The sequence below is a fragment of the Amblyomma americanum genome, chromosome 2, assembly GCF_052857255.1.
Source record: "Amblyomma americanum isolate KBUSLIRL-KWMA chromosome 2, ASM5285725v1, whole genome shotgun sequence".
NCBI classification, from domain to species: Eukaryota; Metazoa; Arthropoda; class Arachnida; order Ixodida; family Ixodidae; genus Amblyomma; species Amblyomma americanum.
In genome coordinates this window covers 92,398,695-92,418,412 of record NC_135498.1, presented here as the reverse complement: position 1 = coordinate 92,418,412, position 19,718 = coordinate 92,398,695, and the positions used below count along the sequence as shown (strand labels likewise).

Here is a 19,718-nt window from a genome sequence, read left to right as displayed (position 1 = left end):
GGCCGAACATACCATCCGGTCCACGAGCGGCTAAGCCGCCGCCTTAGAGTTATGGGATTGCGCTGTGAAGGGTTTCTGTGGACACGAACTGACCTCTTTTGGTGGTGGAGTGCATCGACTGTGCTTCCAGTCCGTACGCATGAGACAGTGCACGGTTCAAGAGACGTAGGAATACCGGCGCTGTACCCACCGACAACCTTGGACTGGCAAGTCACCCTGCATTGTTGCCATGTTAACCGAGGTAGGCACCATACGGCTCCTGTACCTAAATTAGATGGCTCCGACACTATTACACCGTCGCCTAAAGCAACAATGTCAGTGGACTGGATTAAAAGAAAAGGTAGTACCAATTAAGCCTGATCTTCCTCGATAATGAACTAGACATAATCGCCGTACAGAAGACAAAAGTCCAAAGCCAAGAACAGGCGGACCGTGTGGTGCAGTGCTTTACGACACGCTATAACATTTGTATGTGCCACTTTTTAAATTGAAATAACTCAAATTGAACCTAAGAGTAAAATCGAAAGCGGCCCGGCAGTGATTTAGCACGCCTTAACAGATTACTACACGCAGCTTTTTGAGACGAAGAAGTTAAAGGAAAATGGTTTTGAGGAGGAGTTTTTGAAATTTTTGCCAAAATTAGACTGTAATTAAGGAGAGCGATTGTCGGAGGAATTGCGTGCGTCTGAAATAGAAGCGGTAATAGATAATCTCAAAGTGGGCAAATCACCTCGCCTTGCTGGGCTTACTGCAGATTTTTTAAAAGCTTTTAAAGGTGACATAGCAATAATTCTCGAAAGTTTACTCGCCGAACCTTTCTCGTTTGGTTCTCTGCCTCCTTCCTTTGGCCGGGCGGGCACAGTGCTCATTCTGAAAAATGTCAGACCCGCGAAACTTAAAATCTCATCTGGCTATAGGCCGATTACACTTACAAACACAGATTGCAAGGTTTTTATGGAATTCATGGTGAGACGACTGCAGTACGCGATTTCCGACATCGTGGGTCCGCATCAATCTTGCGGCATCAGAGGAAGGAGCATCGTTACTAATATTCATGTTGCGCAAAGTATTCTGGAATGTTGCGATGCTGATTACCGACGAGTTGCCATGGTGCAAATAGATCTGGAAAGAGCATTCCTTTTCTTGATTCTTAAACACATAGGTGTCGGAGATCTTGTTTGAAAAGGTGTTCGCATGGCTTATAACGAATACACCACAAGGTTAATTATTAACAAGGACTTAGGTGAAATCATCCCAGAACGCTCGTCAGTGAGGCAGGGATGCCCCCTCTCCCCCATTTTGTTTTCGTTATACATGGAACCGTTGGAATAACTGCGAGTGATAATGTACGATGTTTTACACTATAGAATCATACAAAATCAAAATTTTAGGCTATGCTGGTCACTTGGCTGATTTTTGTGTCGATGGGCTCGGTGGCTGTGCCACAACACTGACAGCTAACCTATGGTTTTCGCCATGCAGGTGCTCATCGCCGCATTCACTTGCGTGTTGCCTGCTCTGCTGACTTCGCACTGGAGTGTGCCGTCGAGGCATGCGCCGGAGTGGAAAAAAAGCACATTGGACACCGACTTCGTGACTGTCATCGCCGCTGCAACACGTGCTCAAGCAACATCCGTGGATGCCTGGGAACTCGACCGACGTTGGGCGGCCCAAGCGACAGGAACAGCAATCCACCAGCAGCATATAAAAGAACAGCGACCTTCAGCAACACTCTGTGGGCTCGGTGGCTGTGCCACAACACTGCCAGCTAACCCTATGGTTTTCGCCATGCAGGTTAGTAAAACGGAATCCTTTTCTAAAAAATCTAGCAATTACGCTTTGATATAGCTACCGAGCCCTCAGATCTGTCTTGCCATTATAACTGAATGCGTATCCGTGATTCGTTCATTGCTGTTATTGTCGGGGGATATTGAAACCAACCCCGGCCCTAATGACAATGCCGCCGTACTAATTGAACTACAGAAATTAAATGCCGGCCAGGACACTCTAATCGCGGAAATGCAAGATTTGAAGCACCAACTCATAGCTACAGATAAGAAACTACTTGATCTGAGCCAAAGGATGGCTCAAGTAGAAAGTCAGTACGAAAACCTAATGGCTCTGCAAACAGAAATTCACAGCGTCAAAGGTGATACAGCTCAAACTGCCCAGCTCATATGCAGTTTATAAAACCGTATTGATGATTTAGAAAACAGATCCCGACGAAACAACCTAATATTTTACGGCATACGCGATACAACCCCATCTGAAACCTCGGCGCAATCGGAACAACTAATCATTGATCAATGCAGTAGCCTTTTAAACATAAATTTAGACACAAAAGAAATCGAACGCGCTCATCGAATCGGCCGCCACTCTGACAGCACAGACCGTCCAATCATCGTAAAGCTCACATACCACAAAACCAAAAAGCTTATCCTGGCTAATGGACGCAAGTTGAAGGGTACCAATGTTAGTATCGATGAAGATTTTTCACGGCCTGTTAGAACTGCTCGCAAACACCATGTTGCGTTTGCAAAAGCCAAAAAAGTAGCTTTCACCCTTCCCTTCAAAACTCTCTTCATTGGCCCCAAGCGCTATTACTACGATGCATCATCAGAAACAGTCAAAGAAATCTCGTAGCCATCATCTCGTGATACCAGAGTAAGAAACTGTTCTCATCCCACGCCTCAGCATAAGCTCTCATTTTCCGTTATCTTTACTAACATTCGTAGCTTTCTTCCGAAACGCGATACCGTATTCAACCTCATGTCATCATCCGATAGCAACCTGCTTGGTTGCTATCGGACAGAAACTTGGTTGACCAACGATGTTAGCGACCATGAAATACAGACAGACTTTCCTGGTTTTGATATTTATCGCAAAGATCGTAAGGAAACACGAGGTGGGGGGGGGGGGGGGGGGGTTAATAGCAGCAAGCCAACAGTTGTCATGTACGCCACATAGCCTTGCCTCAGATCTGGAAATTCTTTGGCTTCTCATTCGAGCCTCGCCCCAAACAGTATTGCTTGGCGTCTGCTACCGCCCTCCAAACAGCAATCCTGATTTCTGCACAAAATTAAATAAAATACTGTGTGACGTTGCTACATCACACCCTAACGCACATATTCTATTATTCGGTGACTTTAACTTTCCAAACGTTGATTGGTGTACCCAAACGGCTGCTAACACTGAATCAAATTATTTTCTTGACGTGTGTCTTAATTTTAACCTTACGCAACTCATTACATAACCGACACGTGTAGAAAAAATCTCCGCCAGTATTTTAAATCTGATACTAACAAACCATCCGGAAAGCCTAACGTCTATTTGCTTCCTACCAGAGATCAATGATCACAAGGTTATCCATGCCACATTTTCCTTTGTTCCAACACCACGTGTCACTCACAAAAAAACTATTGTTCTGTACGACAAAGGGAACTATGAGGCCATAGATAATGAACTAACTGCCTTTCTTCCATCCTTTGCAGCATCATTTCATAACAGATCTCCTGAAGACAACTGGCTTATCTTTAAAACTAAGGTACACGAACTAACAAACAAATTCATTCCGAAAACCACTTTTCGTGAAAATCGCCACAAACCATGGTTCACAAGGTCCATAAAACGAATAGAAAATAAGAAAAAAAGACTTTTCCGCGCAGCCAAGCATAGGCCGAGCACTTCAGCATGGAATAAATACTACGCAGCCGAAAAAGCTTATCTAGCAGCCACCCGCGACGCAAAACACTCCTTTTTCCGAAATGATTTGCCTAACATCCTACGTCACAGCCCAGAAAAATTTTGGAAAATAATACACCCGCAACAGCCCCGTGAAGTTATTCTCACTAACGAATGTGATGAAATAATCGCAGATGCTGACAGTGCTGCCGTATTCAATCGCGCATTTGCATCTGTATTCACTAAGGATACCGGCATACTTTCTGCGTCTACCCTTCCCAGAAACATAACGAATAACATGCCGGCCATAACCTTCTCTGTAGGTGGTATTGTTTCCCAAATTGAAAATATTAAACTCTCATCATCGGCCGGCATCGACGAAATCAACTCGAAAGTGTTAGAGAATATCAAACATACCTCTGCAAAATTTTTGTGCCTCATATTTTTGCAGTCATTGTCTACAGGTATTTTGCCTCACACGCTGGAAGGTGGGAAGGGTCGTTCCCGTCTACAAATAAGGTAATAAAAATTCCCCTTTGAATTATCGTCCCATCTCACTAACCAGCGTGCCGTGCAAGATCATGGAACATGTCATATACTCACAGATCATGAACTTCTTAGATACTAGCAACTTCTTTCATCATTCACAACATGGATTTAGGAAAGGATTTTCATGTGAAACACAGTTGGCACTTTTTCTACATGACCTGCATGCAAACCTTGACTGTAACATCCAGACTGACGCTGTATTTTTAGATTATGCTAAAGCTCATAGTTCTTCAGCGCAACGGCACGTTTTAAGCCAAGGAAAGGAAGACAGAAGACAGAAAAGAAGAAGGACGAACAGGGACGAACACAGCGCTGTTTTTTTTTTTTGTTTCAAACGCGTTTCACATGCCCCCACGACGGCGGAACAGCACCAAACAAGGCACTCACTTCTTTTTTTTTTTTTTTTCAAACGCGTTTCACATGCCCCCACGACGGCGGAACAGCACCAAACAAGGCACTCACTTCTGGGGGCGTCACTCTCTTCTTTAAGCAGAATGCCAGGAACCTAGCACGGTACGTCGCTCTTGCAATGCTGGTCTGGAGCACATTCACATCCTGAAGACCAGGAACACAGAGGAAAGGCGAGCCCGATGTATAAGAAATGTACTTCAGTAGAGTTAGTTCTTGGGCTAGTTGGTATTGTTGATTGAAGTTCATAGTTCTTCAGCGCAACGGCACGTTTTAAGCCAAGGAAAGGAAGACAGAAGACAGAAAAGAAGAAGGACGAACAGGGACGAACACAGCGCTGTGTTCGTCCCTGTTCGTCCTTCTTCTTTTCTGTCTTCTGTCTTCCTTTCCTTGGCTTAAAACGTGCCGTTGCGCTGAAGAACTATGAACTTCAATCAACAATACCAACTAGCCCAAGAACTAACTCTACTGATATGCTAAAGCATTCGATAAAGTATCCCACCGACTCTTGCTGCTAAAACTTTCCCTCCTAAATTTACACCCTCATGTCTTAAGATGGTTAGAACAGTTTCTTACTAATCGTACTCAATCTGTGCTCATAAACAGCCAGTCGTCTAGCCCCCTACCCGTAACCTCAGGCGTTCCACAAGGATCCGTCCTGGGTCCCCTTCTTTTCTTAATATACATTAACGATTTACCCTTGCATGTATCTTCCTCAATCCGCTTGTTTGCTGACGACTGTGTCATTTATCGTACAGTAACTAACATCCCAGACCAACACGCTCTTCAGACTGACCTTAACAGTGTACAAGAATGGTGCGATCAGTGGTTAATGACTCTTAACCCTAACAAATGCAAGCTCATGTCATTCACCCGAAGTCGTTCTACTTACACAATAGACAACCTACCAATAGAATCTGTGCTAACATTTAAGTACCTAGGCATCACACTATCAACTAACCTATCCTGGAATGCGCACATTGTCAACATCATTTCATCGGCCAACAAAAAACTAGGTTTCCTCAAACGCCACATCCGTGATGCACCAAAAGACTTGAAATCACTAGCATATACGTCACTGATAAGGCCTAAACTTGAATATGCATCAGCCATCTGGGATCCCCATCAAAACTATCTGAAGGCTAACCTCGAAAGAGTTCAAAATCGCGCTGTTAGATTCATTCATTCCGCATACTCATACGACATCAGTGTATCGTCTTTGAAAGCTGAAATTAACTTGTCGCTTCTTTCCCATCGCCGGCGCATTGCTAGCCTCTGCCTTTTTCACAAATTCTTCAACGGTTCATTGCACGAAGCACCCTACATCGTACGCCGCATGCACATATCTCAGCGTACTGGTCATCCGCTCCAAGTTGTCCGTCCACGCTCCTGTACTACTACATTCTCGGCCTCGTTTTTTGCCCGAGCAGCATCTGACTGGAACGGCCTTCCCCACCAAGTCGCCGCCATTACCTGTCCATCAAGATTCCACCAGGAGATAACGCAGATGATGTTAGACTAGAACCTCATGTTATATCCGTAGCCCCACCCCTTATGTAATACCCCTGAATTGGGGTCTTTAAGGAAATAAACTGAACTGAACTGAACGTTAGTAATGCAATGAGACTGGCCCAAAGGTTTTGTGATCTGGCCGGTTGTCGCATTAAACTACATAAATGTGTTGGGTTGTGGCATGGCGACTGAAGCTGCCCTTCTGAAGTTTACGAAAATGTCAAGTTTTCACATACTCCGTTCACTTGCCTTGGGATTCCCTTGGTTCATTATAAGAATAATTCCCCGTTGGAACGCGAGAACCTGGCAACTACAAGAGCAGATGAATAAATGGGGAGGTGGAGATTTGCCGATATCTGCGCTGGTGGTCATTTGCAATGTGTTCTTATTTGCCAAATTGTGGTACACCCTGTAGGTCTTGCTTTGCAATCGAGCGAATGTAAGGAAAATTCACCGAGTGTTTGCGACGTTTGTTTGTCAATAAGAACAAGCCGTGACAACATTTTTCATGCCTTTAGCTGATGGAGGCCTGGCGCTACCTAATCTCATTCTAAACAACTGGTGTCCGGGTTTTTGTTTCTCAGAGACCGACGTGACCCTTTCCCTCGAACGTTCCTGCGGCTGCGCTTCTTGTCTGCACTTCCAAACGTAATCATCTCTTCTAAAGACGGCCTCAGAATTAGCGGGTACTTGAGGGAAGTCGTGAGTGCTTGTAGATTTCTGACAGCGCAATTTTCAATGGAGTACCTCACCAATGTGAAATGCAAGCAGGTGAATTCATATATACGAGTAATAGACATCATGTTTCTAGAACCTTTTTCTTCAAACTGCATACCAACACGTTGCTTGTAAAAACTTGGCTACAAGAGAGGCGTGTTTCTGCCATGGGGGACTAATTGCCTCCTATGTAATAAACCGCGAGATGTGCTGTTTCTTATTGCCTTGCATGCGATGAGGCGGTCTCGAATGGCAGTTAGAAATCGTGACCCTGGTGTCCGCCCTGTGTGCATTTACGTAGGGCTATAATTTTCTTCTTAGAGTTAGAGCTGTGAAAAATGTACTGCTAAATTTGCCGTCATACCATTCTTGAACACGTCACCCCTTGAAATCAAATATTAATGTGCTGTAAATTCATTTCAACGTCATAATACGCATTATTTCAGGAGTAAATTGGCTGATTCTTAGTGAAATAATTAGTTTTCTTACTTCACTTCATTTGGCTATTTCCTTCTATTGCTGGTTTAAAAATTCAGATAATGTACTAATGTCACCACTGTTTGCTGCATCTTGTATCAGCCTTCAATGTGCCTACTGTTGGAGCTCCCTGAGGCACTTTTCACTTTGGGTCCTGGTTCTAAGTTCAATGCTGAATAAACTTGAGCTTGCACTTGGACTATGTGGGTTGTTATTCGTTAGATGACCTGCACTATCAGACTTCATAATATTTTAGATTCTTTTTTACATTTATGATGTGCGTGACTGCGAACTGAAAGACTCTAGAGTAATGCTATTCTCGTGCTGTTACGACACACATGACGTGAAACACTAATTAAAAGACAGAAAAATGCAGAGCACAAGTTTAATACTGTTTTTTTTTTTTGAATAAATAAAACCAGAACCACGCATAGAAAAGGGGCAGAGGGCACGCAGTCTATCTTCTTTCATCTGTTTCCCTCTCAGTTGGGCGCCACAATGCGTTGTAGCCGTACCTAGGCGTAGTAGTCGATGTCAATAGCCCTGCTCGCTCTGCCTTTTTCTTCCTCCGGCGGAGTCTCGACGTCATCGACCAAGGCTGGCTCTCCTGCCAGATCGTCAGCGCCACCGTTAATGTCGTCAGTAAAGGCCGCTTCTTTATTGGCCACTACGGAATCAGTAGACCTCTGTGGTTCAGGCGAGGGTCGACCACTTCGGTCACAACTTTCGCTGCTTCTTCAGAAGCGGCGGAGAGCTTCGGAGTTGCCTCCTGTTCTGGTTCAGCTACTGCTGCTGCCGGCTGTGGCTGTGGTTCTGCGGCAGCCTCAACACGCTCAGCTACGGGCTCAGGTGATGTTGTCGCCGACTCTGGTTCCCGTGCTGTATCAGCAGCAGCTTCAGCCGCTTCGGACACGGATTCAGCTTGTTCTTGTGAGCCCTGAGTCTCTTCGTTAGTTTGCGTTAGTTGCCTTTCTACTTCATGTTCCGGTTCTGGCACGGGTTCTTTACTCTGAGGCATAGATTCAGCCTGAGCCTCAAGTAGCTCCTCAGCTGTCTCCTGCGCAGGTTCTAGAATGGCGGACTCAGTTGAATCCACAGCGGGTTCTACATCACGTTCTGGAGTGGCTGCCTCTTGTTCTGGCTCCGACTCATGTGCTGCTACTTCTCCGGCAGGTTGCAGTTCATGCTCGAGCTCGGCTTGCTTTTGTCCAGGGTCGGCTTCTGGTGCAGAAGTGGCCACGGCTAGCTGCACCATAGGTTTAGCCTCACGCTCAGGCTCGGCTGGCCCTTGCGAAGGCTCTGATTCTGGTTGAGGCTGGACCCGCTCTTGTGCAGGCTCTGGTTCTGGTTCAGGCGTTGTCTCAGCTGGCTGTACTGCCGGCTCTTGTTCACTTTCAGGCTCGGCTGGTGCTTGGGAAGCCTCCACTTGCTCTTGTTCAGGCCCTGGTTCTGGTTGAGGCACGGCTTTCTCTTGTGCAGGCTCTGGCTCTGATGCAGATGAGGTCTCGGCTGGCTGTACTGCAGGCTCTGGCTCACGTTCGGGCTCGGCTGCTGCCGGCTCAGTTGCCTCTGGTTTAAGCTGAGGCTGGACTTGCTCTTGTGCAGGCTCTGGTTCTGGTTCAGGCGTTGTCTCAGCTGGCTGTACTGCAGGCTCTGGTTCACGTTCAGGCTCGGCTGGTGCTTGGGAAGCCTCCACTTGCTCTTGTTCAGGCCCTGGTTCGGATTGAGGCTCGGCTTTCTCTTGTGCAGGCTCTGGTTCTGGTGCAGATGTGGTCTCGGCTGGCTGTACTGCAGGTTCTGGCTCACGTTCGGGCTCGGCTGCTGCCGGCTCAGTTGCTTCTGGTTGAAGCTGAGGCTCGGTTCGCTCTTGTTCAGGCTCCGGTTCTGGCTGGGTCTGAGCCTCGACTCGCTCTTGTTCAGGCTGAGGTTGTGCTTCAGGTGTGGTCTCAGCTGGCTGTACTGCTGGTTCTGGTTCACGTTCGGGCTCCGATGATGCCGGCTCAGTTGCTTCTGGTTGAAGCTGAGGCTCGGTTCGCTCTTGTTTAAGCTCCGGTTCTGGTTGGGTCTGAGGCTCGGTTCGCTCTTGTTCTGGCACAGGCTCAGGTGTGGTCTCGGCTGGCTGTACTGCGGGTTCTGGCTCACGTTCTGTTTCCGGTGCTGCCGGCTCAGTTGCTTCTGGTTGAAGCCGAGGCTCAGTTCCCTCTTGTTCAGGCTCCGGTTCTGGTTGGGTCTGAGGCTCGGTTCGCTCTTGTTCTGGCACAGGCTCAGGTGTGGTCTCGGCTGGCTGTACTGCGGGTTCTGGCTCACGTCCTGTTTCCGGTGCTGCCGGCTCAGTTGCTTCTGGTTGAAGCCGAGGCTCAGTTCCCTCTTGTTCAGGCTCCGGTTCTGGTTGGGTCTGAGGCTCGGTTCGCACTTGTTCTGGCACAGGCTCAGGCTCAGGTGCGGTCTCGGATGGCTGTACTGCAGGTTCTGGCTCACGTTCTGGCTCCGGTGCTGCCGGTTCAGTTGCTTCTGACTGAAGCTGAGGCTCAATTCGCTCTCGTTCAGGCTGTGGTTCTGGTTGGGTCTGAGGCTCGGATCGCTCTTGTTCTGGCACAGGTTCAGGCTCAGGTGTGCTCTCGGCTGGCTGTGCTGCAGGTTCTGGCTCACGTTCGGGCTCAACCGGTCCTTGAGAAGGCACTAATCCTTGACGAGGAGCCAGTTGAGTCGGTGCAGCCTCTGTCTCAGGTTCAGGAGTGAGCTCTACCGGCGGTTGCGTCGGTTCTGGTTCCGGCTCAGGTACTTCAGGCGCAGGTTCAGGCTCGGGTTGCGGCACAGGCTGAACCGTCGGTACAGGTTCTGGGTACCGCCGCAGCTCAAAGCAGTTCGCTCGTTCCTGATAGTCGCATACTTGCAGCTCGTAGTTGAAGTGCAAGTTGCCCGGGCAATGAAACAGCAGTGGCGTTCCCTGCAGCAAAGCGATAAGCTTATGGCATCGTTATTCTCCGTTCAAAATCCCGCATAATACTGCAGTTCATTTAACGCTGTCTTCTTGAAATTGAATGCGGCCTGGAAACTGGTGCGCATGGCCTTTGTTTCCTGAGCAGCACTCTCATTTGTTACAGGGTAAATTTTGATCGGTTTCAGCAACAAGATATTAGAGAGAATTTCCTCGTTTACTTCCGCATATTCGTTGGCCGCAAAAGATTACGATTGATGGGAGCTACGGAGCAAGAATTTTTTTTTCTGAGCCTTGGTATGCTGCTTACAGTTCAACTGTGCGCTCAGCATTCGTGTGTGCGTCGGGCCCAGTGCGCCTCTCGTTATCAAGCTGCAAAACTCGGGCCGTAAACAAGCTTATCGCTTTTTTTCTGTTTGGTATTATCTGTAAACTTTGGACCAAAGGTTGTTTCACTTCTCACGATTTTTTTTTCGTTTCTGCCTCAACTAAATCGCACCAACCACATCGTGTTTTTCGCAGCTTGCGCGAAGATCTGGCTGCAACTCTAGACAAGTTACTGCTTTCTGTGTCCCTTCCGCCTGCTTTCCTTGTTTTAACAGGAGTCGCAATTTAACGAAACATTTCGTGCACTTTTCTGCCTTTCGCAATAATGAAGATGTTCAGCATAGCGAGGACTAGTAGTAGACACGTGTACCCGACCAGGCAAGTGTTTTTCGCGCGTGCGCAATTGCCAGGCCGGGATGCGCACCTTCCACCTCTGCGCGTTCACAGCACGCACGCGGATTGTACAGGAGCCAGTCATTACCATCGTCATCCGCCTGAGTACACCCACTGCAGGACAAGGGCCCCTCCCATATCTCTCCAATTGACCCTGTTCTGTGCCAGCTGCGGCCACCCTATCCCCGCAAAACTTCTCAACCTCAAGCCCACCTAACTTTCTGCCGCCCTATGCTACGCTTCCCTTTCTTTGGAATGTAGTCTCTTACCCTTAAAGACCATCGGTTATCTTGCCTTCGCATTACATGCCCTACCCTAGCCCATTTCTTCCTCTTCATTTCAACCAGAATGTCATTAACCCGTGCTTGATCCCTGGCCCACTTTGCCCTCTTCTTGTCTCTTAGCAGACGCCAGTATGTCTCCGCTACGCTAATACCGTCTAAAGAGACTCTTATATGTCCAATACAGGTGCAAGCATTCGTGCAGTAGCCATTAGTCCAAAGTACATATACAGATGGCTAGGTGTAATCGGCGGGGGTTATTCTCGGTTATATTGCCTTCGCATTACATGCCCTACCCTAGCCCATTTCTTCCTCTTCATTTCAACCAGAATGTCATTAACCCGTGCTTGATCCTTGGCCCACTTTGCCCTCTTCTTGTCTCTTAACAGAAGCCAGTATGCATCCGCTATGCTAATACCGACTAAAGAGACTCTTATATGTCCAGTATAGGTGCAAGCATTCGTACAGCAGCCATTAGTCCAAAGTACCTATACAGATGAACAGGCGGAATCGGCTGGGGTTATTCTGGCTCACCTGCGCGCAGGTGTAAAATGTTGAGCAGTTGAGGGTTGGGCAGTATGGTGTCCGAGTCGTGGACGTCGTCCACAGGCGGGCAGCCCAGGAAGTACTGCTCCTCTGCAGCGGTCGCAGCGGAGAGAACTAGTGCCACCAGCACGGCGGCCTGAACGCCGTTTATCCTGCGCCAAAAAAAAAATGGAAACAGTGTGCAGTTTTACTCTCCGCAAGCAACCAGCCGCCATAAGGATAAGTCCAGCTGATCTGCAGCAGTCAGTATTTCTGTGGCCTTCGGATCATTTTTTCCCCTGTAACAGGCGTAGCATACTTGGGCGGGCGACGCGATTCGGAGCCGATCTGAGCTTAAACTATACTGCGGTTAAGATGCTCTAACTCAGTTTCTTTCTGCAAGAGGACTGGCAGATGTGCATGCGATTATTGAATTACTTGGTTGCTATATCTGACAGCATCATTTTTATTAGAAGGTAAGTGATCGCCATGTCAGAAAAAAATTTATTTGTCCCATTAGGACTGAAATAATGCAGTAGCCTTCAAATTTTGTTATACTGTACCTGTTCAACACGACAAAGGCCGCGCGGAGAGGAAAACGTCCTCGATGTGAGGAAAATGCCCGTGCCTATTGGACAGAGTCGCATGTGCAGGCTCGCAGAGTTGCGCTTCCTGCGAGTTCCACTCAAAACATTTGGCCAGTTCGGATAGAAAAGCAGCAGGTAAACAGCTGAAAAAGTAAAAGGTAGTGGGTACCCATAGACGTGCTCTTAATAGGCTTCAGATATACCTGTACACAGGGTGTTTCACCTGAGGTTTTACACAATTTTTAGATGTAGGCTTCTTGGGTTAGAAGAGCGTTTTTTTTCGCATAGCACTGTCAGCGGTGTAGTACATCAGAATACAGCTCAGACGAGCTAGCTAACAGAATTGTTAACTAATACTGAACAGTTAAGTTTTTAACTATCACTGTTAGGTCCCTTAATAATTGAGAGGCATGTAGCCAATCATAAGTAATATTCATATCAGTTTTTAGACTTTCGAAAACATGGTTACCCTCGGCGCTCTGGCCTAACAAATTTTGGCTACATCGCGCCAGCATACAAGTGCTTTCGAGAACCTTGCAGGAAAAGCAACCCCTCCAGCTCCCATTTGCATGACATAACACATCGCAGACATTTTTTTACGTCCACTTTTATTGCGCACTTGTTCTTCTAATTCATTTATTATATCCAGTATCCATCGACACTCGGTTCAAATGGTGGCCCCTCTCCTCAGTTTACTTTCTTCATTACGTTCCACGGTAGCCACTGCCCGGATCGTTCCCACGGCAACGGTCGCCCAGCAGTTAGGGCGCTCGGCTACTGATCCAGGGTACCGGTTTCAAACCCTTTTATTGGTGCTCTCAGAAAATGTAATAACAACATAATAGAGAGACTGAGCCTGGAGCACCAACGCTTTGCCAGGCGTTAAGCCTGGCAAAGCCTGCCCCCGGTCCTGCACCGTGGTCGAGCGGTCACTGTAAACAAGCCGGACGTGCATCGTGTCCAGTCACTGTGCATTACGCGCACGGCCCACTATAGCGGGACGGGCACCCATCGGCAACAGATTCGGCAAACTGCCGCGCAGAGCGACCGGGTGCGCATGTCAGCCGTTTAGGACTTGACGCAGCGCCGTTCCCAGCTGCGAGTGGTGCTGCTGCCGTAGGCGCTGCAAAGAGCGAATCGCCGTCCAGCGCGCGGGGGGGAGGGGGTCAAGTAAAGAGAATGAAAATTAAATACATACATTGGAGAGGGCTACAAAAGGGATGCAAAACAACTGCGCCATGCTAGGGTGTCTAGAAGGGGAGGTGTGAAGAACGCGGCGCGCGGCACATTGAGAGGGGTGGTCCCCTGCGCGTTACGGCCGCCAGTGCCAAACCGAGCGCTGCGGTCTGGGGCGCTGTAGTGTTCCTGTATAGGAACACTAGGGCGCTGTCAGAATTCCGAAGGAGACGGCGGGGAGGTGGTTGTCGCGGCGTGGTTTGGGCAGTCGTCATTGTGTATTTCGTTGCGATCTTCGGCGTGTGCTATTTGAATACCGGTCCTGCGTGCTGGCAGAAATGTCGCCGACGTCAAAGAAAAAAACTCAGAGGTGGTGTTTTGTTCCCGGGTGCGATTCGGGTTACAAATGGTGTTCGGAAAAAGTCTCTTTTCCGTGCGCCTTCTTGCCCGGATCAGCTCTCTAAGTTGGCGCGCGCCATACCAAGAGCCGACAAGCTTCTGCAAGAGAATTCAGCTGTTTGTGAAAAGCACTTCGACGCAAGGTACGTAGTTCCAGCATTTCTACGCATCTTAATGCTTTCCAAACTGATGTAACAACAACGCCTTAAAGCTGAAAGCACTTCTTATGACGTGCTCTACATTTTTAAACTTACTGTTCGTGTTGTAGGGGTCTTTCACGCACTGATTTTTCTCCTCTTTTTCTGTCGGCAGGTATATACAAAGAGAGTTCAAACACGTTGTGAACGGAAAGGAGGTAGCAATACCGCGCGACGTTCCGCTATTGAAAGAGGGTGCAGTGCCTACCCTTTTCCCGAGCCTGCCCAGTTATATTTCAAAAACATTGCCAAAGGAAAGAAAAAGGCGGACAAACAACGCACAGAACGCTGTTCCATTGAAGAAGACTCGCACGGAACAATGCACATCAGCACGTTCGCGGGAAGGTGGAATGGAAGCAGATATGGGAGGAATGGTTGGCGATGAATCTGCCGTGCACTTCTTTACGACGTTAAAGTTCCATCTGAACACTGGTCGATGCAGACATTTGGAAATAGAAACGCAGTTTCTTTCCAAACGGCAGAGTATGCCAGCAGCGAGAGTCTGCCGGTACTGTTTCGGAAGATTATTTTGTTCGACTTGGAAGAACAAAAAGACGTAGTAAAATGCAGCATCTTCCTGTCAGGATTTTTGCACTCTCGACACGACATTCAGTCAAAAGAAGAAGCCCAGCAAGCCCTTGCCTACATAGTGAAACTAAGAGTTTGTTGTGGGATTGGGAGGGCAAGCAAGTTTCCACAAGTTGACCTGTCGAGTCTGACGAAATTATCAGGGCAAAGTCTTCATGCCAATGCCTGTGATGGATCTGTGTCATAAGGTATTTATATTGCTCTTACCATTGAATTCATAAATAGAGGTTAATGGCAAGGACGCTCTAATGCAACGAGCAGTTGCAATGCTGTTTTGTGTGGGCTAATTTCACTTTTTTTAATGCAGGGCTGTCCACTCATGCGGCCCAACAATGCTCTGCTTGCAAAAGAGTAAAAAGAACTGCACTCATGCGCATGCGGCGATTAAAAAAGAAAGTACAACGGCCACTTTTTTGCTGTGCAAAAACGAGGCTGAGACATGCTGTGCGTAACTTGAGACGCCGAAACAAGAAGGTATGTGTTATGCGTGGTGAGCTGCAGAAACTTCAAGAAGAGAATTCTGCGCTGGAATCAACTGGTCTTGAACAAAAGGTACAACATTTGCATCCCGTTTTCGTTGCCTATATGCAACACAGTGCCTAATTCCGTATGTTCCTTTTCTAGATCAGTCAGCTTCCCAACAAACAGCAGAATGCTGTGCGCACGTGCTTCGAAGCTGCAAGACGACGGTCCCCTCATGGGTACAAATATAGAAAAGAATGGCTTTTGGAGTGCGTCATTCTAAGAATGAAGAGCCCTCGTTTATACGAGCACTTAAGGCGCCACAAAATCCTTGCTCTGCCCAGTCGTGTGTGCCTGCAGAAGTGCATAAAGGTTTGTGCCAGTGAGCTCCAAGTTCAAGCAGAAGCTGCTAAAGCTCTTTTTGGATTTACAGGCATTCAAAGCAACGTATGGCTTCAACCAAAAGGTTCTTGATTGTGTGAAGGAAAAGGTCACTCAACTAGATGACACAGAAAGGCATGGCGGCTTATACTCCGTTTCATACATAGCTGTCTACACAGCCAAAGGTACGGAAGTAGTCCGTCAAAAAAAAACTAACAAAATGTGTCACTCCGCCTCGCGTCGTGGCTGAGTGGTACGAAGCGCGGGCATGTTTGTTCATTTTGTGAGGGGGCCCAGGTTCGATCCTTAGCGTAGGTTTGTTCTTTTTTTATCTTTTTTCGGCGAATCTCTAGATAGAAAGTCTAAATGCGAGCCATATATAAGTGGCCTTTTTTGTTATCAAAATGAAATGACTCCTTTAATAAGAAGCGTGCTGTTAACTTTTTCCGCAGGGAAACGAAAGTGAACTGAGAGTTGGCAACGGACGTGCTGAGAGGCGCTGTTTTTCGGTGTTCACGGATTTTTTCGCATGCTGCACACAATGAATCATTAATTGTGGGGTGATAGAATTCAGTGTGGCTTCAATTATTTTACTCTGCCAGAAAGACCTTCTTTCTTAAACCTCACAACTGTCCGAGGGCTCACTCCGGTCATCTCGCCCACAATTGCGAGAACGTCACGCACAGTCTTCTCGGGGTGGAGCTTCCTTATGCTTGCGTAGACATTAACTATCACCGCCTTGCAGTCTTTAGAAAACTTTGGAGACTTCACCTTGGAAAAGAGGCGAACAGGAGATGTTTTCGAAGTCGAAGCGGGGGAAGAAAACAAGCGAGCAGGTGACAGCGACGCCATTTTCACAAACAGACCTGCCGGCTCAGCTGCGAAAACCTGATACAGCCGGCGCCTGAGAAAACGAAAAATCTGCGTCACTCGGTTCTGGAAAACATAAAAGAAAAAATCAATCTATTTGCAAAATAAAACACTTCCATCGGTCTACTATAATATCAACTACTGTTCACTTTGCTTGTCAATTCATTTCTACTTTTATTTTTGACGCACTATATTATGATGCGGACGAGGATCGCAAACAGGCACCGTAGCCTTGGCTGCGTAGACAGCTAAGTATGAAACGGAGTATAGTAGTCGATGAAATCAAACTTTCCACTCATCTGGACTTGAAGTCATCAATGGAAATTGAAGGCTTCATCGGTTTAGGGCCATTTACTGAAGAGAAGGACATGTACACAAAGGCTGACCATGGCCTGGTTATGTTTCAACCATTTGTGGGAAAATGGAACCAGGTTATAGGTATCTATCACCCCCCAGATGCGTGATGCTTCTTTTTAATTTTTTTGCTTTTGTCTTCTACAGGTGTCTTTGCATAAAAAGGAAATGTAAAGGCTGCATTGTTAACTAAGATCATTTTGGAGGCCACAATACTGTGCGAGAAAGCTTACCTCAGCGTAGATTACATCTGCTGTGATGGAGCAGCATGGAACCGTGCAATGTGGCACAACATCGGCATTCATGCAAGCTCCAGAGGTGTGAGGTGCAAGGTGATTCATCCTTGTGACAAAGAGAGGTTTCTCCACTTCCAGTCAGATTTTCCACATCTTGCTAAGTGTGTGCGGAACATAATGATGAAACGTGGATTCAACACGCACATAGGCAGGGTATGGTTTAGACGTTTTTGTCCTGTATTGCGGCAGTTTTGTGGTTTAAAATTGGCCTAATAAGTGCTTCATGTTGCAGGTGCACTGGGATCATGTCGCTACCACTTGGAAGCTTGACAGCAGCATTGTTGCCCTAAGAGTTGCGCCAAAATTAACACGGTCGCACATGTACCCGAATGGGTTTGAAAAAATGCGGGTGAATTTAGCATTTCAGGTATTCAGCACTCCAGTACTGCATGCGATGAGATTCTACAAACAGAAGATTGAGGACAAGTACCCCAATCTTGAACCAACGAGGGTTTTTATTGCCATGATGGCGAAGCTCATTGAGGCAACGAGTTCCAGATTTCCCGCAGAGGCATTAAGGTATTTGCAGCGTGGTCTGTTTTTTATATCATCTGTCAATCTGTCATAAGCAAATAAAATTAAATGCATAAACCTGTACTGCTTCAGACCAGCCAGTGCTAAGGAAGCTGCACTAGATGCAATTCTAGAGCTCCTTGACAAGTGGGAAGCCCATGCAAAGGGTCTCGGCTTTCTGAGCAGAAGTACATCGGAAGGTTTGCGCGTTACAGTGCATTCAACGAAGGCGCTCCTCCGTTACCTTACTGAAAAAGTTGGTCTCAGGTACCTTATGACATCGCACCTGAGCCAGGATTGCCTCGAGCGGTTGTTCGGGATAGTACGGCAGGCCAGCGGTGCGTATGATCACCCCACCCCTGCACAATTCATTGTTATTATAAGGTATCTGCAAAATGAATGTTACCAAATTTTTAAACACTTGTAATTTGAACATTTGCAGGTGCTTGACATTTTACAGCCTAGCAAGAAGTCCCACAAGTGGAAGTGTGCCAGCAGGACTTCTGGAATCTCTACTTTCTGCGGATGAGGCACTTGACGAAGCTGAAAGTGAAGATAGTCAAGATGATGCACTTCCCATGGAGGCTGTTGAAGTCGCAGTGGACCATGCAGACTGTGTAGAGAAGAGAGGTGATGCTCGCCTCGTGTATTACATTGCGGGCTACGTGGCCAGGAAGCGTGTCCTGTCTACAAACTGTCGAGCATGCAGAGATGCCTGCCTTGTGGCGAAGGACTCTGCTCCTGACGATCTTCCAGCTGATGTGTGCAAAGAGTGGGACTTGGGTGGGCTTCTGTACCCATCGGCCTCACTATATGATTTGATTAACACTATTGAATGCCGGCTAACCAACGAATTCTGCAGAACCCGTCTGCATCCTAGATTTGCTTTCAACATACTTAACAAAGTGAGCACAAACGTGCAACAGATTGGTTGTGTGGAGCACTGTTCTCAGCTCACAAAATCTGTAGTAAGGTTTTTCTGCCTCACCAGGATTCATTTTCTTTTGAAGGGCCTCAACCAAGAAATGAGTGAAAAAAAAGGAAAAAGAACAAAGCCTTGTGCGATGTGACCCAAGGAGCAAAATTGATCTGCTGGCTGACAATAAACCTGGCTTGTCCAGGAACATATTGCATGTGTTTATTTGGTTCTTGTAATAAAAAGTGCACGAATCGTGGTCGCAGCACTCGACCCTGTACCTGTACGGGTAACGCTTAATTTCGGTTACGTAGGCTGCATGACACCCCCACAGCAGAAGCAGCGAATTGTCGAGGAAGAAGTGGTTGAAATGACCCTGAAACCTCTCAACGGCGTGCTTGCGATGGTTTAGTGCTGCTTTGGCAGGTAGAAACAGTCCACCCGTTTCGAACGTGATAACACCGCCGCAAAAGGTAACGGACGAAAAAATCCGGTGTTCCTGCGTTCCTACTGCGTCCTACTGCGTTCGCCCAGGAGGAAAAGAATTTGCTTATACAATTCTGCAGAATGCATTTAACCCTAGATAAGCACCACAAAAATTCACTGCCTTTAGCAGAGATTTTTAAAATATGTGCCTTCGGCCAACGCCTTCGGCAGCAGAAAACTCGCGCAAAGTTCGCACAGATTCCCAAAGATACTGTTGAGTTTCTCCATGTTTGTGCGTCAACAGCAGCGTCGTTTCAACTTTATAATGTCTAAAAAACTGCGGTGTCTGCCAAAACCTCGAAAATTCAATAAAGCTCGTTTCCTCTACAGCCTTCTCCTTGCTCGCGCAAGCAGACGCGTTGCGCGCGCTGACGGCGCCGCTGACAACAGCGCCGCCGCTCGGCAGTCACGCGGAAGGGGCCAGCTTTTCCCGACCGGTTTTCACACCTCCCCTTCTAGACACCCTAGCCATGCCAGCTCTGCCTTTTGACGCAACGCAGAATGAGCTGTTGAATGTACATCAATGGATCTTGCTTCTTAGTGAGCACATAACTGTAAGCATTCTGAACGCTTCTCGATGTCCATAGCCTCTTCAGGGATCCAAACATCTCTTTTCTACGTAAACTCACCTTGATAACGCGAAATGTATTGCATCTTCTGGTGGCTTTTATGCGGTTAATTCAAG

At 47.3% G+C, this 19,718-nt stretch overlaps 1 protein-coding gene and 1 pseudogene across 1 annotated transcript; both read left to right on the top strand.

Moving 5' to 3' along the window:
• The first annotated feature begins 14,910 nt into the window (after positions 1 to 14,910).
• Positions 14,911 to 16,932, top strand: LOC144119883 (uncharacterized). Its single transcript, XM_077652399.1, has 4 exons — positions 14,911 to 14,943; positions 15,380 to 15,589; positions 15,651 to 15,752; positions 16,717 to 16,932. The coding sequence occupies exons 1-4, from the start codon at positions 14,911 to 14,913 to the stop codon at positions 16,930 to 16,932; spliced, it is 561 nt and encodes a 186-aa protein (XP_077508525.1).
• A 24-nt stretch (positions 16,933 to 16,956) lies between these two features.
• On the top strand, positions 16,957 to 18,959 carry LOC144119882 (uncharacterized; annotated as a pseudogene).
• Positions 18,960 to 19,718: the final 759 nt, after the last annotated feature.